At 41.8% G+C, this 24,073-nt stretch overlaps 1 protein-coding gene across 5 annotated transcripts in view; it reads left to right on the top strand.

Annotated features, from left to right (window-relative positions):
* The window catches only part of CAMK2B (calcium/calmodulin dependent protein kinase II beta), a 205,070-nt gene that overhangs the window by 162,791 nt on the left and 18,206 nt on the right, over positions 1 to 24,073 (top strand). For 2 of the 5 annotated variants that reach the window (XM_054997388.1, XM_054997386.1), the window contains exons 13-15: positions 6,675 to 6,715; positions 7,115 to 7,186; positions 23,008 to 23,056. In XM_054997388.1, the coding sequence (XP_054853363.1) occupies positions 6,675 to 6,715; positions 7,115 to 7,186; positions 23,008 to 23,056 (162 nt within the window). Of the gene's footprint in view, positions 1 to 6,674; positions 6,716 to 7,114; positions 7,187 to 17,020; positions 17,066 to 23,007; positions 23,057 to 24,073 lie in introns of all 5 variants that reach the window. The other 3 variants (XM_054997387.1, XM_054997385.1, XM_054997383.1) reach the window with 2 other exon arrangements.

Raw genomic sequence — 24,073 nt, 5'->3', positions numbered from 1 at the left:
TTTTTTCTGGGAAAAGAGGTGGTGGAACTCAAGACTGCACAATGATGTCACTTTGGATCAGCTGGAACAAGGGGGGAGTTTTTTAAAGTTTAAATTGCCCTCGGCGAAAATGGTCACATGGCCAGTGGCCCCGTCCCCTGATCTCCAGGGGATGGGGCCGCCGGCCATGTGACCATTTTTAAGAGGTGCCAGAACTCCGTTCCACCACGTTCCCGCTGAAAAAAAGCCCTGACCGTGCTCATATAAGGAAGAAATATTCAGTAACTTTCCTGTGGCTTTCTTTGGTTGTTGGCATGCATCTCAGCTGTAAGGTAGCAACCCAGCCTTGGGAAGATTGCTGCAATGCATCTTAGCCTAAATTGTCCCATGAACAATGTAACTATAGAAAGCTGAACCAGAGAGTTCTGTAAAGAAGGTGGAAAGGAGGACCAAACACAAAGGAGGACCCTCCTGTTGTGAGAAGGGATTGTAAAAGCATTTATACTTACAAAATGCCAATAGGAGAAATAGTCTGCTGCAGCTTAGGTTGTGGGGAAATCACTTAACTAGATGCTAAGAGAGGCCATTGCTATGAGATCATCTCCCCTCCATATGCGATCAACAAGGACAATTCTTGGGCATGCAGACAAGGGTTCCCTTGATGCGTTTTCATGCCAAGGTTTCTCTCACATGAATGTTGGCTCTTTGCCTGCCTTAACCATTGCCCTGTCTGCATTCCAACTTTGCCTGCAGGTTGAATGTGGTGAATTGTGCATGAGTTTATGTAACCCAGGTGCATGTTCGTGGGCCCTGCCTAGTCACATCTCTTGTCAGAAGATGGATGGGGACTTCTGCTTATGTCTGTGCTGGTGTCGGTACTGCATGTGGGGTAGTGATATGCATGGTGGCGACAGTGGCAGCAGTGCGACTAGTCTGAGGAAATCCACCCAGCTTTAATGCCCCTTTGAAGATACCCATTAGGATCTCAGTGTAAGCAAAATGAAGAAACAGATGGGAAATTATGGCAACCCGTTGCATATATCATTGGTTTAAAGCTTCAGCTCCTTAAAACAGCCAACTCCATTACTCCATTTCTTGTAATTACTTTAATGACTGTTTTTAAAATTGCCCTAGAATTCTGGGGAATGTATTTGCTAAATGGAACTCACAAGCTAGAGAGGAGAGAGGTCGAAAGGTTAAATGAGATAAATCTGGGTACAGAAAATGAATTAAAATGGACTGCAGAGAACAGGTTTCATATGAGGGAAGACTAAAATATTTTTGAAAAGAGATGATTTGAGACATCACAACTGCTTACACTTTCTCATAATACGACAGTGTGCTTAATAGCCGGATTCTGGCCTGGTTCGTAAATGAAAACAGTTGCGTTTAACTCTTTATGCGTTGTTTTTCTCCAGGTGGGTAAATGAGCTAGGGGGATCCCACTACTTTCAAGTAGATTTTGATTTAATTTAGGAACAGGGAGCACTCAGTGAAAAGGAACACGAAATGCAAAATAATCTAGATAATAAAATAGTCTACAAATATCTAGATGAATATCAATTGTGATGCTTCAGATGGCAGAAGACAGTGGAGGCTGTTTTGAGGCTTGACCATGTAACTGCCTCCGTGTCATGATTGTAAACTCTTCTCTTGGATATTTTCTCTGGGGTTAAGAAGGGTCATGTGTTTGGTCCTTCTGCTGCTACCCCAAACAGACACCAAATATGCAAAATGCTAACTGCTTAGTGGTATCATCTCTTGTTTCAAGAGTAATTGCTGTAATGGCGAACTACACTCGTGATCTCTAAAATCTAGAATATGTGTGCATCTGCCTTGTACTGAGGCTTATAATCCATCCAGCTCAGTATTGTCTGTTGGGACCCATAGTCCATCTACAGAGCCTAAGGCAGGATTTGCTACTTGAGGTCTTTTTAGCTGAGGTGCCAGTGGTTGAACCTCGGCTCTTCTGCATGCTGTTGTACTCCGGCCCTTCCTGCAAATCCCAAAATCGCCACTTGATATTAATCTAAAAGTTGCCTTACATGTTACAAAATGTGTACCATGGTTTATCATATAAGATGTTAGGTGGATGTGCATGTTTATTTCACAGTATAAACCTATGTGAAGGCAAGATCCTGTCGCTGCTTCCCACAGGCTTGCATTCACAGAGAAATAATCACATGCTGAAGTGTATGCTGTGTATATCTGTAGTATATCCATTAATCAGTAACCTGTGTTGCAGAGGTTCCTAAATTTCATGGTACTCTATTCCTTGCTTGCTAATTTGGCGGTTGAAAGATTGTGAATTATACCTGAGGTAGATTTTTTCCTGCGAGTTGCAGGTGATATGACAGTTTCTCAAGGTGTATCTGGTCAAATGGTTTTATGGATAATTCGAAGAGCTACCCATGAACACATCCATTTGCCTTATCAGACCATTGGCCCATCAAGGTCAGTATTGTCTACTCAGACTGATAGTGGCTTTCCAGGATCTCTCACATCACCTACTACCTGGTCCTTTTAACTGAAGATGCTAGGGATTGAACCTGGGACCTTCTGCATCCCAAGCAGATGCTCTATGACTGGAGCCCTTCTTTGGGTGCCCCCATCTTCAGAAGTTAGGTGAACAGTTTCCTGAAGAAAAGGCTTTTTCTTTGGTTGTGCAATTCTGTGAGATGTTTACCTGGTGCCACCTCTGCTACCTTATAGGCACCAGGCAAATTCTAATTTTTTTTCACTCTAAATTTCATGTTAGGTTGTGCATGTGAGTTCCCAAAATGCAGGAAAAGGGGACCATCAGGAACAGTGTGAGGGGAAAATAGAGGGTCAGAGGGGTGAATTGGTAAAAGTCCACCCCTTCCATTAGCAGAAAATTTCAGTGGGATTCAAGTCAGTATTGGGATGTGCATACACATCATGGGAATAAGACAGTTTTCTTCAGAGCATCTGTCGTTCTCTGAAAAAGCTACTGTCTGTCTCCAGTCAATGTCATCTTCTGACGTTCAGCTCCCTTTTGTAGCTCAAAGCACATCTGCATGAAATACCAATTCTAGTATACTGAGTACATGTAGCAGCAACAAGGAATGAGTTGTGCCAGTCTGATACCATTCTGCAGTTAGCAGTGGGAGCAAAACTGTCCTGCTCCTTCTGCTGAGTGTCCGTTGTAAAATGTTATAAAATATTAAGCATGATACAGCTACCTCTGTAGTGGCTGAAATGTCTTTAGGATACCATAAAAGCGAACTGTCCCTGCTCCAGCTTCTTCCAGTTTCCTTTTCCATCCGCTTCTCTATAGTGACAGACCTTTGCGCAAGGCTCTTGTGCCACATCTGGTCAAGGGTGATGTTGCGAGTGCAAAATCCATGCTATTGTATTGGTACAATGTCCTGGGTCAACACCCAGCACCATTAGGTATGACACTGTTTTGCTACAGGATTTGCTTTATACAGGTCAGCTAGAAAATTTTAAATGTCCCTTCTTTGGGGCCTGGTGAAATACAGTTCATATTTCTTCACTACAGAAGAGTTATGAAGAGATTCTGTGTTCTGTTCTTCTTCACTAATTGTTAATAAACTGTTAACTATATTTTAACCATAATCGTTTACATAGCAAAGGCATCAGTATTAGGTAAGTCATCACTTCCGATGTTTATTAATCTGCCTGAAACTCCTGTTTAATAGGAGTTCTTGTATGGAAATTCATAATTTTAATCTAAAAACAGTAAACATATCCCACAGAGGTTCCATTCTAGGAATTGAAAGGTAATAGCATCTTTTATGACCAGATTTCTCTAAATATTGAATAACTAAATTAAACATGTTCCCAGCCCTGTGTCAGCGATCACTATGTAAATGAAGTATATCGTTCACATTTGCTTAATTTGCATTATTCCGATTGTAAAATTGGCTTAAGCTTGGAATTTCAATGATATTGCAAGGATTTGGGCAAGCAGTTGGCAGGGTAACAAAATTAAGGTTACAGGAAAGATTGGCTGAAGGGGGCGGCTCATCTAACTAGTAGGACCAGCTGCTTCACCTTTTGTGGCTACTGACAGGATTCTGTCAAGAATTGACAAGATTCTGTGAATTTTTTTTCTACAGCATTGTGCTGTCCATGGGACAGAAATACACAGCAGAGCCACAATCTGTTATCAGCTGATTGTCATAAAATTCTAGTTTGAATTCGTAAAGGTTGCCCAGAAAACTAGCAGACTACATTCATACTCCTTCCTTGTTTCGTTCACTAAGATAAATTCAAGACTTCACAAACACCATGACTCACGAACAGATATGGAAGAGAAACTTCAAAGAAGTCTTACAATATGAATAGTTCAGGATTCAGATGAAAGAAGAGAACAAAGACCATATGTCTATTAATAACATAAGCAAATGTAATAATAGGGTCACTGAACTCAGCCAGTATGGAAAATGACAATGGGTCTGCAGCAATCCCAAGGACTGCCATTTTTCCATTAGTGTGGTGATTGTGTGGACCATTTCCTTCCTGTGTGTGGGTGTTTGTGTGTGTGTGTGAGCAAAGTCCTCCGTAGTGCTGCTTTCGTGGTGCTGCTGCTGCTGCTTCACTTCCCCTTGGTGTCAGACTGGGCCTTCACCCCAAAGGCCTTGCGTTCTGTCTCAACACTTCTTTTTTTCCCCTCCCTTTTTTCTCTCTTTTCTCTCTCTTTCTTTCCCCATCCTTCTTCCAATCCTTCTTCTCACCTGCCTGTCTCTCTCGCCTTTCCTCTTCTGTAAATTTTTGTAAGGTAAGCAAACTTTTTCTCGGGTTCTGCCCTTAATACCTACTGTGGTGATTGGATTTAATGTGGGAGAAATTTCCTGGCCTCACGGGGTCCAGAAATAGATATCTTCTTCTTCTGAGGAAGGTGGTCCTACTAATGTCAGTGCCTCTCGACGGAGCCATTGTACTGGATCTAATAAGGGGTTGTGATTTTGCAAGTGGGCATTTAAACAAAATGCATTCCAGTTACAGCTTATTGGGCTAACACTACAGGCAATACATGATTTTTCCCTGTTACCGCGTTAAAACTTGTTCTACTCACTAAAGGCTTTTCACCTGGCTTTGCTGGTCCCTCACAATTCCGTCAACCAGGTCTATATGACAGGCACCCATATTTCTGTTCATTTTAATGGTCAAACATTTATCCCACCTGCTATAGCGCACCTCCCACCCGACCCCCTTTGCCATGCATTTCATTTCAGCCCCTCCAGCCTCCCTACCATATCACTCTTGGGTCTCTCCTCAGCCAAATCAAAACAAGACAACCGAGTCCATTCTGAAGCAATGCACTTATATTAGAAACATCATTGTATCAGTTACTCCTGTCCCCTGCACCATCCTAATCTTGAATAGGTGGTACTCCAATATCTAAACATTGGTTATTCAGATATTTTCTGTATTTGCTGAACCATTTGGCTAGAAGGGTTTGTACTGTACTGCTATGTTTAACTGGAGTATCAGCAACTCTAGAGTGTTGATTAAATGTAATAGATTCACAAATCAATACAAGCGAGATAGTGTGTTCAAAGAAGCTTTCTTGCATATCTAAGATGAGGTTGTGTAGCATCAGGGCTTTTTTTCTGGGAAAAGAGGTGGTGGAACTCAGTGGGTTGCCCTCAGAGAAAATGGTCACATGGCTGGTGGCCCCGCCCCCTGATCTCCAGACAGAGGGGAGTTTAGATTGCCCTCCGCGCCCTGGAGATCAGGGGGCGGGACCACCAGCCATGTGACCATTTTCCAGAGGTTCCGGAACTCAGTTCCCCCTGAAAAAAAGCCCTGTGTAGCATGATACAGTAGCTTTGCAGAAATAACAGCATTGATGTCTTACTGGGAAGATGTACAGAAGTCAGATAAACTTCTTGAGGCTCACATGCTGCATGAGGTTCTTTTTGGCTCCTTGTTGCAGCTCATTTTTTCTAATTAGAAGCTCTTGGTGTAAAGGGAGAAAGGATGTTTAATGACCATCCCTAAGGGTGCCTTCCGATCAAGAGAGATCTGAAACCTCATAGCGGAAAGGAACTGTATGAAATGGTGTCTGAGAGATTCAGTATTCTCATTGGCCAGTATTTGCATAGATGTTAATAGGGTTGAGACCAGGGAAATCTTATAATTGTTTGAGTAGGTAAGATGTGCCTAACTTAACAGTGAACAAAGGACATGTATGTTATCTTCCCTAAGCATTCAGTTGAGGGAAGGTTTTGAGAGGTTTGTGGTAGGAATGGAATCTTATTTTAGAACACTACTTTGCTAATCTGGACACATTGTCCTGCAGAGACTCCCTCGTTGCAATTGCACATGTTTTGGACAATCCATCATATATACGTCTGGGCTAATGGCAGTTTGGGAAAAAGAGACCCAACACCATTCAAGTATTACCAACGAGGACACTTCCACTTTACAGTCTTCCCCTGATTTCCCTGCATTTGGGAAGCTGCCCGTTTGTGGCTCTTTGCCATTCATACCTCCATTTTTGGCTTAGGGAGATGTTGGGGCTTTGCCCACCCTCATAGAACTTGGGATTTACCCATTGTTCTTGATCCTCCTTTTAGCTGTTTGATGAGGAAACAGCATCAGTGCAGCTTGTGTGATTCTTTTCTTGCTGTTCAGGCAACACAGTATGTCTCAGGACACTAAGAGAGTTGCCATTAAAATCTCTTCTTTCCCTCCCTATGCAGCAGCTAAGAGTTTACTGAACAAGAAAGCTGACGGAGTGAAGGTAAGTATCCTTATGAGGGTTTGCCTGACAGTCCACCTGGGGAAGAATGGGGACAACTACGGCAAAAACCATGTTACTTGCACAAAGTCCTTTTCAGTTCTATAGCACAGAGCTGCTAAAAACTCAGTTTTTACAAAACGGTCAAACTTTACAGTTTGAAGAAAACTTTATAGCATTTTTGGTATTTTGCAAAATTTCGTCATCTGAACTTTTCCTGTCTTCTTTTGCTGCCAGAACCTAATTTGTACATAACTGCCTGTGTCAAATATAGGGTGTAATGCCATCCCCAGTGGGGTTTGTGTGATGTGAATATGGTGTTGCTTTTGTGGAAAGTGCTTTTAATTGTTTTCCCTTTCCAAGGTTTATCCTTTTGTGTATGTGTGTGTTCCTTTTCTGCAGGCTCAAACAAACAGCACCAAAGGCAGTGCCGGGGTCACCAGCCCGAAAGGGACTCTTCCTCCAGCCGCACTGGTATGGGTTCTTTTGTACTTTTAAACAGTCCTTTAAGTAAAAGATTTTGGAGACGCTGCAATTTGCCTGCTATTTTGGTAATATAGTTCCCACTTAAAGCTTGCTTTAGGGATTTATGGGATTGAAAATTACACCCATTCTTAGTCTTGTGACTCTGATAGGATACCATGTACCTTTGTGATGCCATGTACGTGTAATGCTGCTCTTGCAAGAAGGATGTGCCGGGGGCATTTCCCACATCTCTCGGGCTCTAGCTGTAGATTCTTCTAAGATAATTCATTATGAAAGTGAGGAACCGGAATTGTCTATGCAGCTGAACTCTCTAACTTAGTCTGACAATAAATCTCTCTGCCATATAATTGGTTCAAGCAAAATAGCAGATTCCATTGTTATTGTAGTAAGCACCTCTACTTTCCCCCTAAAACCTGTTTCTTCACTCTCTCTCTTGGGGTCTGAACAGCATATGGGTGTCTTTTTTCTCTTGTGAATGTTATGACACACACCAAAGTGCTGAAAACAATTTTCCAAAGGAGTTTAAGAATCGAGAAATGCCCAGATTCTGCTGATTATGAAGTCAGCAGCCTGCTGTCAGTCGCTGTAGGAAATGGGACATTGGCATGTTGCAACACCAACAACAGTGGCTGGAATGAGAGACTTTCCTTGGACAAGAAGGTTCATGCTGGAATTAGCTGAAGAGAAGCAAATATTTTGCAAGCACAGTATTAGAAAATTAACGTTTTCATTCTGCCTATTTCAGTCTAGCATTCAGGCAAGTAATAGCAGAGAGAATTTAATAAATATTTTTGCCAGCAAAGGATCTACAACGTTATGTCAGGTATAAAGCACTGAGCCAACCATGTAGGAAATTGCTTCTGAGTAGAGGCAATGCCTGAAAATAATGCTGACATGAGTGACTAGAAGGCAAAGCTTCAGTGCATAGGTGTAGGCACAGATGTGGAGCCAAAGAAATTTCCAGTGTTTAGATGAAGACAGACTAGCAGAAGAAACTTGATTTCTTCAGTGACTTTCATACGAGCAGCACACATAACTAAAAGAGACTCTTTAGACTCAATTCTCTCACATTATCCTTGCAGCATAGATGCTGCTAAGCTGTCAAATGATGTGGTGTCTAAACCACGAGGGCTAAACATCTACATATGGTAGAGTGCTTTCAACCATGTGCATAAATGAGTGGGCCCAGTAAGTGTGGTTAACATCACCTGCCTCTTGTAGGATCTGTTGCACATATATATGTTTGGGAACCAACGTAATTTGGAATCTCAATGGCAATGTGAAAATTGGTCCTTAATTTTTTTTTCTGTTTCTGCTATTAATATTGAAAGTGAAGAGCCAAACTCTGGACTGATTTTCATCCAGTCATACATTTTCTAAGTCTGGTCTAGAGAATCAGACTCCCAAAGAACATCTATAGAATAGGGCAAAGATCATCCATGTCCTAGGCTCTGACACAGGCAGTAATACATGTGACCTTGGCTTCTTCCAAGGTCACATATATTATTTTCTTCGTTTATCTTCAGCTGCCTAAGCAAAGAGCTCTGATGCAGATGAAGGGGTGCCAGGGTTATTTACCTCTGGTAGACTAACGGGAACCTTTATAGTGCCTGTCTCTATCTCTGGAGAATTAGACTGCACAAACTTTTAAAGGCTAAGGATGGCTAGAAGCAGAAGCAGAGGATTTCCTATGAGAGCATCTATTTATAAGTGTGATCTACTTCTCAGTGACATGTACTGAGCCTGAGTTGTTCATCAGCTGTAGGGGACACGGTAGGGCCACCAAGCCAATTACAGAATATACTTAAAATTGACATAGAATTAGAGTTTCTGCCCTGATAAATTTATTTCATCATTTCCCCCCAGTTTCTTATCCTTTAATCACACAAAAACCTCAAGGAGAGAAAAAGCAATTATCCATACATGTTATTCTGCGCATGAATTGAAAGAAGGCAAACAGGGTAGCTACCCTGTCCTCTGGGCCTTTCTTAACTTACCATGTGGTGATGAAAAATAGCCAGCAGTATTCTGTTTCAACTTTTTGCTAGCATAAATTATGCACAAGCAATGCTGCAGAGGAGCAATAGCTAGAGCAGTGATACTCAGTGGCTCGGGAGCTGCACATGGCTCTTGGACATGCTAGCATTATTACTTCTGGCTCTTCTGAGTGTCATTTCTGAATGCAGTACTCACCCTAAGTTTTAGAAAAGCGAGTAAGACTAGCTCAACTGGTTTGCAGTTGGGTCCCACCTTGAAACAGCTGTGGAAAAGCTGTGAGCCCTCCCTGACGTACAGGCTTCATACTGGGGATGGAAGTCATTGTGGCTCTTTTCGTTTATGGGGTTCTCTACAATCTGTGGAGTGAGTACCCCTTCAGTTCTTTATGGCACAAGTCTTTATGGCCTTAGTAAATTCTATCTAAGGGCAGGCTTATATAACCATTTTTTGCAGCACAAGTTGGCATTTTCAGATCATTCATGCCAGTGCCACATGTGTCTGAGTTATGTTAATGATGTTATTTACTTCATTTGTACCCTTCATTTCTACCCAATTGGGACCCAAAACAGCTTACCTCATTCTCTTCCCCTCCCTTTTAAATTCACCACATCCCTGTGAGGTAGGTTAGGCTGAGAGAGTTGAAATCACTAGGCCAACATGTTGTCCTCACAGCCCAATTAGGCTTGAATTAAAACCTACATTGAGTGATTTTAAAGGTGTACCAAAGAGTCAAACTTTTCTTGTTGGGCATTGTCATGCTGTACTATGTGGCAGCTTTCTTCAGAAAAGTTCTGAAATTGTTTATTTTAGAATTGATTGGGGTGGCACCTAGGTACTGATACTCATTTCCAAAGAGCTGCTGAACTTGTAACGCAGGATTAATAAACACGATGGTTAATAAATCTATTGTATTGCTCTAGTTGTATAAAAGGGGAAAGCTTAGTTCTTCTTTGTGCACAAGTTTGCAATTACATTAATTTTTTTCTCAGTGCACCCATCAAAGGAATTCTTTGGGATCCATCCCCCTTTTCTGATAATCTGGTCCCCATCCTGAATTTCCCAAAATATTCTCTTCACTCAACCTAATGCCTTCCCCACAAAGCTCTCAACATAACCCCCAGTTCTGGAAACCTGTAAAATTATATACATTGTAAATGCTGTGGATTTGAGGGATTGTGGATTAGTTATTTTGCTATCATTTAATACAAAGCTGGAGGAAAAAGCACTATAAGTTGGGTGCTTTTGTATGGTAGGGGGTGGGGAGTGGAATCACTTGAAATACTCCAGTTTTCTCATGAGTACTAAAAAGTGATTGAAGCATCTTCCTGCAAGGGCGTTAGAACTGTAGGAGAAATTTTAAACCTCTTAGAATGAATTAAGAGAGCTAGGTCCATTTCTTTTTTGGCTTTAAATTTTCTGTATGGAGTTTTAACATCAAGTTCTGCCCAAGTTTTTATCTATAGAATGGATTCCATCCCATTGCATTTGCTACTATAGCAACTACTCATTGCCATTTAATGGTTATTCTGTAACTTTAAGAGTAGAAAAGTCAAAGAAGTATTCTTAAAAAAGACCTCGGCTATTTAAGAAACCTACATAGTCAGTATTTAGGGTTTCCAGGTCCAGGTTGAGAAATTCCTGGAGATTTTGGCGGTGGAGCCTGGAGAGGGCAGGGTTTGGGGAGGGGAGAGGTCTCAGTGGGGTATAATGCCATAGAGTTCGTCCTTCAGAGCAGCCGTTTTCTCCAGGGGATCTGATCTCTGTTGCCTGGAGATCAAGTATAATTCCAGGAGATCTCCAGATACCACCTGGAGGCTGGCATCCCTATCAGTATTTCACTTTTAAAATGGCAGGTACATTATTACTTAAGATGGTAGATCCATTACTCCAAATTAAGGATGCTCAGTTGCAGAGTAATGTTTCGTTAAAATGTATTACTGCAGAACAGGCTGCAGCAGAAATGTAATGAACATGAGATTTCCCCAATAGCCTTCTTCAGTTAAACTGCACATTGTTCCATCACGATGTTCTGTTGTAGGGCTCTTTGGTTGCCCTGTTCTATCAAGTAAGTATGGCTTCAGACAAATTAAAGTGTGATAGCCATGCCCTCCCGCTGCATTCAGACCATGGAAGGTAAGTGTTCAGGCAAATAGGTAGTGCAAATCTGTTTTATTAAAAGAACAGGAAAGAATTTGCAGGTCCTATTTAAGGTTTTCAGCTTGCTTCAGAGGTGGAAACCTGGTGCCCACAACAGTTGTTGTATGTTCTTTACATAGCCTGTCCTGAAGTTGAATTTAACTTACAATTTGGAAGTCCCAAACATGGCAAAGCGGGGTTATATTATTGTCATAAATTAATTGGAAGCATGGAGAAGTCAGGTTGATATTTGAGTTGATGAACTGGCTCAACAATATGTGCTACATGCCTAAATTATTAATCTCTTTCCTCCAGAAAACCTCAGAGAAATTGGTTTATCCATAATATAACAATGTGATGTTGATGCTTACTGGAGCATTCAGAAAACTTTTAAGATTCGTCAGTTGAGTTCCATGGGTAGCCTGTCTCATTCCAAAGGCTTGGGACAGGTAAAAACACATTAAAATAAAATGTAGCGAGATTAAAATATCATTAAAGCCCCCCTCCTTTCTGCCAGCTAACCCTTGTGTGTGTGTAAAGTGCCATCCAGTCACAACTGACTTATGGCGACCCCTTATGGCAAGGGGCTTTCAAGGTAAGTAAGAAGCAGGTGTGGTTTGCCATTTTCCTTCCACTGTAGAGTCTTCCTTGGCAATCTCCAATCCAAGTACTGATACTGCATAGCTTTTGAGATCTGACGAGATTGGGCTAAACCATGCCACCTTCCCTTCTTCAGCTAACCCTTTACCATTCCAATTTAGATGGATCTTGCAGTGCTTCTAAAAGATGCCCTGGCTTGGACCTTGATGAATCTCCAGGGTTCCATAACTGGGTAGCCAACCACTAAGAAATGCCTCTTTCATGTTCAGTTCCAGCTTGAACATGGCATAAAGACATCATTGAGAGGGCATCCTTGGTTGATCTCAGGGTCATAATAGAACACTGAAAAAGAGGCAGATTGTTAATTTAGATCAAAATCAGCCTCTGCCATTGTGCCCAAAAGACAATAGGGAGCTTGTGTGCATGTCAGAGCAATAGTGTAATATAAGACACACATCCACTAGTAAAAAGAATGAACTTATAAATTTGCCCTTAAGAATAGAGCAGAAATGATGTTCCCAGGCAGCTAGCTCCTTGGGATATAGGCTGGACTGCTTGGCCATTATGTATTAGATAATGACCCTCTCCAGATCACGCTGCTCATTTTTTCTTTGACAGTCTCCTTACTAGTTTTCTGATTTAAAGCAGACAGTTGTGCTAGTTAAAATGATGAATAACTTAATTTATTGCAATCATGCTCCACTTGATTGCTTTTATCTCTTTAGAAGAGGCGTTTTGAAGTCTTTGTTAAAATTTAAACATTGATTTCCATAGCATATGGCACCATTCAATGGCCTAGTTGGGAGAATGGCTGTCACTGATCTACATCTTCCCAACATATGCCTGATACTAAGAAATTCAGAGAGTAACATGAAGCCTGTTGAAGCTTAGTGGAAATTCTGTTTCTCAGTCTCCAGTGTTCTAGAAGGCAAGAGTAAGTTGGGGACAAATTGGCAAGTTCTTTCGACACAAAGGAACAATACTTTTGAGGGGGTGCCAGAGAAAATATTTCTCCTCCAGAGAAATGGGCTTGAAAACTGTGCTTTTGATTACATAAAATGGAAGTCTTTTCTAGTTCAATTCACCAATTAGCTGCTGAGAGAAACCGTGGCTCTGTTGAAGACTGAGGCAAATCTTTCAATGGCTTCAATAGCTAGAGCCCGTGGTGGTGCATTAAACATTAGGAAGTAGCCAGTGAATGCTCCAATTCAACATGTGCCACCAAGGGCAAGAAAAGTAACTTTTAGTCTTGGAAAGAAATCTGTTGCATTCATTCACTCCCTTTCATCCACAACAGATATTCTCAACCTTAGTTCCCACCCTTTCAAATGAGAACCAACTTTCCTTCAGTAAATCTCAACCCTAGCCTTGTTTAATTCATCACAAAGCCAATCAAGATATCTTGTTTTTAGTGCCAGCCCTGACTTGCTTCCAGAATGGGTAATGCCAGTTCCCATAGCAATGGATAATGTATTTGCATATAGATCTGCCTTTTTGTATGAACTAGTCATTCAAGTCCTGTTCTGATGGAGAGACCACTGAAGTGCGCTCGACTTGTGTAAACAGTGGGCTGGAGCTTTCCCTGCTTCAGAGACAATATACTTTAGTCTTGCTGGCCCTTTTCCATTAAAAAGCTTGAAATCCTCCCTGCAGTACAAACTAGCTTTTTGGAGCAGGGTGGGGTGAAACACAGTGTTGTTTTTTTGGAATAAGTATCCGCAGATCTGGGAGTTGAGACAACTTGCAAAAACTCTTCATCTATCCTCCGACTAATTGCCTAATACCAATTACTTGCCTTGCTTTAATTGTGTGAGCCCATTGATTTCAGTGTGCTTTATTGTCCATCTTGGAGCAACATTTGTATTATTCAGATTGTAGATGTTGACCATGGGGAAGATGCATTACTTTAGAATAGTCTGAACAAATCAGAATCCACTTCTTTAGATATTGCTTCTAGCTGCTAAATAATTCCTTTTAAAGCCACTATTACATGGGTTAAGTAGCTTGAACCCATTTTCTGGAGTGCTCCAGAATGGCTTAATATACATAGGATCAGTTGAATCGTCACTTAAGGAAGCAAAAACTAAAGGAGGGCTCATGATATATTCTAATTTTCAAGCTGTCCAAATGTGAGGATACTTAATATGAAGATTGGAGTTGTGAACAGACCACGACAGATCTTCTTACACAGCTGACAAACACCCCAGGTTTGCAGAAAAATCTGAAATCTCAAAAAAAAAGTGCAATGGGTGTTTTTTTTAAAAAAAAGCTAATGATGTAAGGAGCATTTGTAGCTTTAATAACCAGATCCTTTCAATGGCTGTTGCTAGGCAACCATAACAGTTTAGCCAGTATGTTAGGCTTTATCTTTCCAGGTTGTTTTGAATGACTCACCCAACCCAGCTTCTTGCTGGTATTCAACAACAGTAGCCACCCCACCCCCCAAGCCAGAATACTGTAGTGGTTAGAGTTTCAGAGTAGGATTTGAGAGACCCAGGTTTGAATCACCACTCTGTTGTGAAAGCTCACTAGGTAACTTTGATTCAGTCACACACTCAGCCTTACCTACCTCTTGAGATTGTTTTGAGGATAGGAGTTGCTGTAAGCTGCTTTGGGTTCTCTGTTGTGGAGAAAGGCAGTATATGAAGTAAATAAATAATAAATATAATGAAAATGGGGGGCAGAAAAAAGGTAAATAGTTTAGTGGGTTTGAAGGAGAGAAAGAAGTAGGGAAAGGTGAACATATGGAGGCAGCCAGGAGGAAAAGAGGAAATGATGTGGGGAAGGGGATACAGGGGAAAGTGAAGTACCCCCCACAAGTCCTTGCATGTTCACCACACAACTAAGTCCGGCTCAGCTTGGCACCATACAACTGGATCATAGAAGAGAAGCTGCCTGGGAAGGGAGGAGAGAAAGCTGAAGACAAGGTGGAGTGGGCAAACAAAGGTGGGTGGGAAGGAGAGAAAAAAGCAGGAAAGGGGTGGGGGAGAGGCTATGGACATAACCATGGAAAGAAAAGAGGACATGATAGGGGAGGAGGGAATGAGATGCCTTGCAGGGCCCCCACTTGTTCAGTAACTATTCTGATAATTGTCCAGTCAATATGTACAAAGTGCTTTACAGGATAAGCCCAAAACAAAATTCCACAGAGTTGATTGATGAGAGTGTATATAATTGATGCTCCAATTCTAAACATATTGAAAACGTTCTGGTTTGACTGGAGTGTTCTTCCAAGTAAATTGTCTAAGATTATGACCCTGAGCAGACTGAAGGGAACTTGATCCTACACTAGCAAGCTATGGGTTGAATCCAGACATTTTCCATAGGCCCAATGATTCATGCCCACAGAGCATGATTTTCCTGTCTCTTCCCTTCCAGCAGCCCTAAATGCCCTTCCACTCTGTTCCTGGATTTTGGAGGACATTTCCGGCTGCTATGGGAAGGCAGAGGCAGGGAAAACACACATTGCGAGTTGAAGTCCTGGATCCAAGCCGAAACAAAGAAAGAAGCCTTCAGTGCAGCTGTCCTCCCCTCAGAAGTATATCTTGCTCACCTTGAAGAATGTCTCCTTAGTTAAATATGTTGTGTTTACATGTAAGATTTAAGCTGTTTCTAAGCTTTGGGCTTTTTGTAAGCTTTCCCCCTCCTAGAGTAGGGCACAAAAGGAAACAGCACCCCGGTTATTTTAACAGTATGTAGAAATGAGAACTTCAGCAGTTGTGTCTTTCTTGCTTCTGTACAAGATGCACCTGCTTCACCAGATAAAGGAGCCTTGTCTTTCTTTTGCATTTGGTCAGTCTATCCTAGCAAATGGTCCAAAATAATTTAGCACCATATTCTTCCTCATTAAGGGAAATAGAAAGCCACATCCTGTTCATAAGAACAGAAGAAAAGCCTTGCTGGGTAAGATCAGTGATCCATCTAGCAACTTGTTTTGCACAGCAGCCAGCTAGTTACCAATCTAATGGCCATCCTAGCTGCCATCCAGGCCAGGGACCAATAAAAGGGCTGCTGGGGGAGATAGGGGGACAAATCACAAGGGCCCAGGTCACTCTGGGGGTCCAATTAAGCTAAAACAGCCATGTAGTTTATTTTAATAACATATTTGGATTGGGTCTACGTAGTGTGTGTGTATCCATGTCCTACGGAAATCTGTCTGGGGGGAGACATGGGGGCTTTCAGCAGTCCTGCCAATAAGGATGTAATAGATTTTCTGTGGGTGTCTTCACAGTCCACTTCCAGGTAAGCACCTCTTAAAGTCAACCTCAGAGTATGGTCATACCACCGGATCGGTTCAAAGGGTAGATACTCAGCCATTGAGACACTTAGCCTGCGTATCCTAGACTGAATTAGCTGGATTCCTAAAGAGCCCGCAAGCTCTTCTGCTGTGAGCGTCTGTGGATAAAAAGTGCTTCATATGACAATCATAGATCACACTTCTCCAAAACTCTGTCAGTAACTAAAGTCTGTCTATAATGCAAATGGAACGGTCCAGCAAGACCAGGGGAGATGATCAAAGGACCTTCTGTTCTCTTGCTTTCCTTTTTCTTCCCTGTTTAATCTCAGATGGAGCCTGTTTGGGGATGATAATCCAGGTATGGACTGGCCACATCATCATGGGGAGCTCATTCCTGCCATTTTCTCTTATCCTGGCACTCCTTCCCATTCGCCTTGTTGCAAAGGTTTCTTTGGTTTGCAGAAGGGCTGAATGTAGATTTCAGCTTGCACTCTCCATTTCCAAGGGACTCACAATCTTGCCATGGGGGTTGAATATGATTTTGGTTTCATTCATGGAAAATCCAGTTTCGATTCTTCTCTTCCTGATTTACTCTGCCACTTTCTGTTTGTTAATCATTTGCCTTTTGCTGAACTAATTGCCTTTTGCTTTTTTCCCTTTCATTCTCTTCCCCTCCCTGCTCTTATGTGGGTCTTGGTCTTTCTCTCTTCATCCTCTTCCCTTTCCTTCACATTTTTATCACCATTTTCTGCTCCACTCCCTCCTTCCAATTACCACCTTTTCTTTTGATCTCTTTCATTTCTTCCACCTCTTCTTTTTTATTCTTTGGCTCATTCTTCCTTCCTCTGTAGGAACCTCAAACCACCGTTATCCATAACCCAGTGGACGGCATTAAGGTACTGCTGCCTGTCTTTCCTTCTCCTCAGTTTGCCCTTTTGTGATCTTGGATAAAAATTGACTTTTCTGCTCATTGCACAGCTGTGTAATTTCACCTCTGGGGACAGACTGTAGGCTCAGGTTGTGCACCTCTTGTCTGTTTCAGTATGTCTGAAACCATATGTAAGATAGAATCCAGCCAGTGTACCTACTCTGGTGGATGTCTATTAAGTAACTTACTCACTTCAGCAGAATCTGAATTGCAGCTGCTCCATACAGCTTTTCCACAGGTCTTAGCCTTCCTGGAGATTCAGTACATGCTTATAATAAAGGAGTTGATTCTCTGCGAAGCCCATTTCCAGCAACAATCCCCCTTCCCTTCACACACACTAAAGTAAATCAGGTAATGCAGTTGAAATGAATGGCACAACTGTGGTCTAAAAGACTCTGGTCTCATTGAGAAAACAAAGATTAGGCCTCTTTGTGGAAGGAGCGAGAGAGGTTTATTGCTTCTTTACCTGGTATATTCCCCACACATTGTTTCAGCACTTTTCTGTCTCGCAAAGGGGCTCTGCGGTTATGGGCAAAAGAAACAGAGGAGGAGAGGGTTGATGGATTCAGAGCATGTGTCTGTCTGGAAGTTTGTGCATTAAGCCGGAGAGGAGGTTGACCTTAGCCTCTGGACATTTCGCTCTGGATGATAGGATGGAAGGGAAGAAGCCTCTACTCTGACCCCAGAGGAGCTGTATCAGAGGGTAGCTATACTGAGCCCCTTCATTTCTGAAGTGAAAGAATGCAGCCATGCAGACCCAAAAGACCAGTCCAAGAGTTCGGATTGGCTGAGGACTGACTATATAGACTCCATGCCACAATTCATCCATTGCTCAGACACAGCCCTCGCCTCCACCCAAGTTTGCATTTCTTACCCATTCTCTGCTGCAGGGATTTGTTTTTTCTTTTTACGCTTCCTCGTCAAGCCCATTCACTCAGTGCATCTGGCATAGCCATTAAATGGAGCTTGGGGAAGATGACGAGAGTTAAAAGTTTAGTGTGGAAGCAACGAAGGCTGGTTAGAGACCAAGTAAAGAAAAAAGAAAACCTAGCTCTCTTCTCTGCTCTCCCCCCCACCCCCCGGGAAAGGATATTTTCTGGTTTAGATTATTATTGGAAAAAACAATGTAGGTATACATCTTCTGTTTTGAGAAATAAGTGTAATGTCTACAGATGTTAGAAAACAAAGTTCCATTTGATTATGAGAACAGGTGGCCCTTTGCTGAATCCTGATGAGCTCCTGTGACTTTTTGTTCTGGGTGGGCATGAAAAGGGAAGCGAGACATCCCCTCTTCTGCCAGTATGTCAACTCTTGCCATTCTGGTTTGTATGCTGGCCAGGCAGCCAGTGCTTTAGAGTTGCATCTCATTGAGAACATAGCCTTTGCCAAGAGAGAGGAGGACCGTCTTCAGTTTCTAAGCTTCATCGACGTCCCTGAAACAAAAGCGTTGATCCCATTTCAGCAGTCTCCAGAATATAAAGTGAAATTGTTCTTTCTAAAAGCAGAAGTAAATGCCTATTGTTAGGGCAGCAAAATGGGGCCACCCACAGACAAGACTGGGAAGTTTTGAATCCTTGGGAGACTCCCAAAATATGCAGAAAAATACTGATTTTTAAATTTAAAAAACAGAAGAAAATGGCCTGATGAAAACTGAATGTGCTCATTCTTCCTTAGAGACAGAGAAATGCAGAGCATGGAGTGAATTTGACTGTTCAGAGCTTTAGGAGTCTATAATATTCTGGAGGAGAAATTTAGGCAGGTGGGAATTTCCCATTCATGTGTCTACCCTGCAGTTCCAATCTGTCTATGCTGTTTTTTGTCTTGTTGAAGATCCACAAAATGTGATCTGTAGCAAAAAGAACCTTTTCAGAGTTGCAACAGCTTCAATGTTTGTCAGCAATTTGAGATTAAAGTACCACAAAACAATGAAAAGCCCCACCTACATCCCCCTTTAATCTGTGGCACCATAAGCTATGCAGGCAGCAGCCACCTGTAGTCCATCTAAAAAAAGACTTGCAGTTCTAATAAGCAAAAGCTTATTCATATGGGGAGGGAGGAGGGATTAAGACCCTCTTTCTACATAATACAAAAACCATGGGGGCACTGCCTAAAATGTTTGTCCTTTTGTGCCTGAGCTATTGTAGAAATTATTCTGACCTTCAGTTGGGCAAAAAAGCTACAATAGGTGAAGCCCTCGGGAGCCAAAACCAGCTTATTTCTAAGTTTATGTGCAATATAATTTTTAAAAAGACAAGCAAAGTAATAAGTCAGAATTTAGTTTCAGAACATATTTGAGCACAGAATTAGAACTTTGTCCTGCAGATGATTTTGCAAAGATTTTTTTTAATGAGAGTACTGTTAATAATCAGCTTGTCCAACCACATTACATAAAATCATAAGATTTACTTTCTGACATCCCTGATAGTTTTTGTTAGAAATGTTACAGGTCATCATATGAAATATCAGAACTGTAATTTTCAAAGAAGTCTGAAGGAAGGTAAAATGCAATAGACATCATACAGAAATTGATGTCAGATTTGTTAGTCTGCAACACCCAAAGCAGCAGTAGTGTAATGCTTTTATTAGAACCCACTAGATCAAACACAAAGCTTGCTTGTTACTTTATGATCTTTTAGTTGGTCTCAATAAAAATATTACCCTATTGCTGCATATATGTAATACAGTCATTCTCAAAAGGAGGCAGGATTTGATATCCCTTAAAGAGTTTAGGACACATTGACTGAAAAGAAAACAGGTGGGTCTAGGAAGGGAAAGACTCTGAGACAGGTGATACCTTCATTCTCTACCAGCCGAGACTTGAGAAGGTTGCCTTTTGGCAATAACTAGCTGATCTAGGTTGTATTGCAGGATGGAAAGACCCTGCATCCTTACTGCTGCTGCTTTATTCTTGTGTTGACCTGTATTTGACTTTGGTCAGGTATCCTGTGCTAGTGTTATTGTGGATTGCTGCCAAATCAATAGAATTTCACATGCAGCATCAGGATGTGTGCACAGGGTGTACATTAGCCTGCAGAATGGGTGGTTAGTGCTGGCTGGGGAAATGAACGTAATGGAAGTATAAGAGGGGGAAAAGTTTGAGAAATGCTGATCTAATGTAATTTGAGACATACGCCCCTCAAGACACACAAGCCCATCAGTGCAGCCTCTGAAGAGTCTCACATTTGTTCAGATTCTGAAATTTCAGGAATAGCTTGTTCAGCAACTCAGAGGGTAACTTCCTGATTGGCTCACATGAGATAAAACTTTCAGCACTGCAGAGCTGGTTAGATAGGAAATTTTTGCTAACTAATCAGATCGGTTGTGATCCAAATAGTTCTTGTATGCACGATAGAAGTTAATAGACATCTGTCTTGTGCCTGAAGTGCAAATACAGACAGATTCATTTAAACTTCCCACGTGATTGAAACAATTCAAAGCATATAGCAGTGTATCCAAGTGCTCCTCGGCGAAAGAAAATATATGACTTAATAGGCCATTTCTGCTTCCTTGGGTGATGTTGCCAACATGTCCCTTCAGAGCCAGCTGCATACTGGCACAAATTGGTTTCATGTGTAGGCTTGGTGAATTTTTAATAGCTCTGGGTATTTCCCTTATGGGTCATGAGTTCAGACTCCTTTGTAATGTCCTCACAATTCAAGGGTTACAGTGTGGCTTGCTGTGGAGGAAGCATGTTTGCAGTCCTGTTTTCAGGTGGCAGCACCAGCCCGATGTCTGCATCTCTAAATACTATCTTCACATGGCACAGAGAAAAGCAGACTCTTGAAGTTGCCAAAGTGCAGTAATCGTCCAGATGAATTACTGTTACTTCAGGCTGCAAATCTGATTTCTGCTCCTACTCCTACACAGAACAGTATTCTCCCCAGGCCCCTTCAGTTTTCACAGAGGTGGTCCTCCCTCTTTCTGGTTACCTTCCTTTTGCCTCTCAATGCAATTTGGCACCACATCCTCCAGCATAGTGACTCCAGGATGACTTCTGTGCCATGGACGCTCCCAGATATTTCCACTAAAGGTAGGGTGACAGTGGACCTGATAAACGTGGCAGCCGTCATGGGGTGCCCAGAAGCGGAATGCACGTTGTTCAAAGCACACTGTTTTTGTTTGTTCAGAGTGTGGGCTGATCCCAAATGAGAGGACTGAAAAACACGCAAGGTTAAAAGTGCTATTGTAACAATTAGTGTTTTCCTTCTTAATTGCTGAATAAGCCATGTAATAAAATGTCTAATTTACCATCGAGGTGTTGGTTTGCTATTCTCTCTTGCTTTATATATAGACAACTATGAGGTCATGCAAGAAGAATTCCAGGGAAATGTGTTGCGGAATATTTTCCATATGTGGGGAAGTGGGGTTAATCTGATCCAATTTAGTTTGAAGTGTTGATGGAAAGCATTTGCCCAAATGCATATGAAGATACTTAGAATAAGGATGGAAACAGCATATTGTCTTAGCAAATGGGAGTTTGCCTTTGTAAGGGCAAAAAGGAGGGGTGCTTAATAAATGGTTTCAGAAGCCAGATGTATGTGGGGGCACAACAAAACTGCCTGCGAGCATTAGCAGGGGAAAATCAGGCCGAGAAAGGTTAAACTCCTTCCTCCCATACTTGATTCTCTCCTGTAAATTCTTCCTCCCACTGCATTTTGCCTTATGTGGAAAACACAGTTTGTTTTTCCAAAAGATTTCAGTACGAAGACAGATGCTGAGATGGTGTCCTACTGTTTTAGCTCTCCATGTGTTCTGCTCATCTACCTTCAGCAGTGATTTATTACTGCAGCATGAAGTCTGTCCCAGCTACTTAGGTGAACCCAAAGGACTGGGGCATATAAGCAGTTACCTGCATTACTGGCAAGCTCCTGCAGGTTTTTCTGTTTACTGTGAAGAAGAATCTGACTTTGCTTTCCTTAACTAAGGAGAGAGGATGCACCTACTGTTCCCAAAAACCTGCTCACTGTATATCTAGCATATTTCTGTGGAGGAGTTTGGAATTCATATCCCCCGTGGCTTGGAGCTCAAATGTGAACCTCTGACTTAAAATGGCTACAGAACCAAAACGTGAGAGAGGCTACAGATAGACAAGTTATGCTCAGCATTGATTCTCAGAGCATCTGCCTGTATGGTGGTGTCTCCCTCTTTCTGATCGTTGCTGCATGCGCTCTCTCGTTAATAACTTGATATACTTTTTTCTTATAAAATTACATGTTTCATTTTTAATTTCCTCACTTGTGCTATATTATCCCAAGTGGGAATTGGCAGATCTCACTTGCAGCGCGATACATCACCTTCAGAGGCCATCTGAAAGTGATATCTGTGGATCCCCACTTAATCTCAGAAACTAAGAAGGCAGATGGGCAAGCTAATGCACATCCATTGTACATTTTCTATACAATCAGGGTGAACCATCTTTTAAGTTTGCTGGGATTTGATGTAGGGTTTTTTCACATAAAAGGGAAATTACGTTCCCCACAACTAAAGAAAACTTTTAAGAATCTATTTAAAATGGGTGGGGAGGTTGGATGCGGTTTGAAGGACAAAAGGAGTTCTGGTGTGTTAAAAGGCCACAATGGAGAAAAAACTAGGGATGTGTTAATGGTGAAGTCTTGCAATGATCCTTTTACATGTTTTACCCAATTGACTTGAGAGGTGTCATCTTAGAGGCAAGCAAAAGAGGATAAAAACATGTGGTGCTAATATGGATTTATTTTCCCTCTGGTAGATAAGAAGTTTGAGAAAGGGACTTATGAGCCCCCCCCCCCAGACCTTTTTTACATTCCCCAAGGCCCTTGATTGGGTGTAGATGTTAGTTGTTCACGGTCAACTTCTCCTCAGGTGTTCCATTCTGACTGGAGCCACTAACGTTTTATCTTCTCCTTCTCCCATCCCTGTTTGTTTCCACAGGAATCCTCCGACAGCACAAACACCACTATAGAGGATGAGGACACGAAAGGTAATAGTCTCAAAGGAACAACAGGATTTGAGTCCAGTGACACCTCAGTGACCATGATTTTCAGGGTATAAGCTTTCAGATACCAAAAAAACTAGGGACTAGTCTCAAAGGACTGGACAGAAAGTCAAAGGTTCATGAATGAGAAAGCTGGCAGTCCCTTGGTGGCTTGTGTGTTTTGACCATAAATGGATTCTTGGAAGCTATAAAAAATGCATGTCAGGAAAATTAGTGGGGAGAGGGGATTGCAGACCTGCTGTGCAGAATAGCAAAAGAAAGGAGACAAGTTTGGTTTCTGGAGAGGAGTTCATAGGCGTTTAAAGCCAAGCGGAGCTATACAGTATATAATTAGTTTCTTGTGGGATGGAGGACATGGCTAACTACTTGATTTGTGGGAATGTAATCCTTAAGAAGCCTCCGGATAATAGAGAATCCAAATAGCTTTATTTGCTGAAGACAAATAGTTTATATCCTCAGTTTCTTTCTACTGGATCTCATTGGTCTTTCTCCCCCCCAAGTATCCAGGTTTGTTTTAGTGAACACATACAAAGGAAGTGAACTATAGCTCTGTGGCAGAGCGCAAGCAAGTTTATCATTGGTTCAATATCCAGTTAAATGTTGTCAAGTACCAAGGGTGGGAAAGATCTGTGTCTGAGAACCTGTTGCCCTTTCTGAACTAGATGTGCCATTTATTTGACTCAGCATGACATACTCTTTTTGAGGGGAAAGAACTTTTTTGAGCTTTCAGAAGTATAGCTGTAGCACAAGAAGACAACTTCCATGGAACATGACATTCATCCTTGGCTAGAGACCTGAAATAGGGGGAGGGGTGGAATGCAAAACTTCAGGGATGATGAAGAATCCCCTACCACCACTTTTTTTGAGACCCAGTATGGAACAGTTGAGGGGTTTTTTAGCTGGACTGGGGGACCTCATTTTTCTCTTTTAGAATTATCAATGAAATTATGCTCATTAAATCAAAGAAAAAATACATTTTTGCAAAAGGTATATTTAGTATTT

The sequence above is a fragment of the Eublepharis macularius genome, chromosome 14 (genome assembly GCF_028583425.1).
Source record: "Eublepharis macularius isolate TG4126 chromosome 14, MPM_Emac_v1.0, whole genome shotgun sequence".
In the NCBI taxonomy this organism is placed as follows: Eukaryota; Metazoa; Chordata; class Lepidosauria; order Squamata; family Eublepharidae; genus Eublepharis; species Eublepharis macularius.
This window is presented reverse-complemented; position numbering and strand designations above follow the sequence as displayed.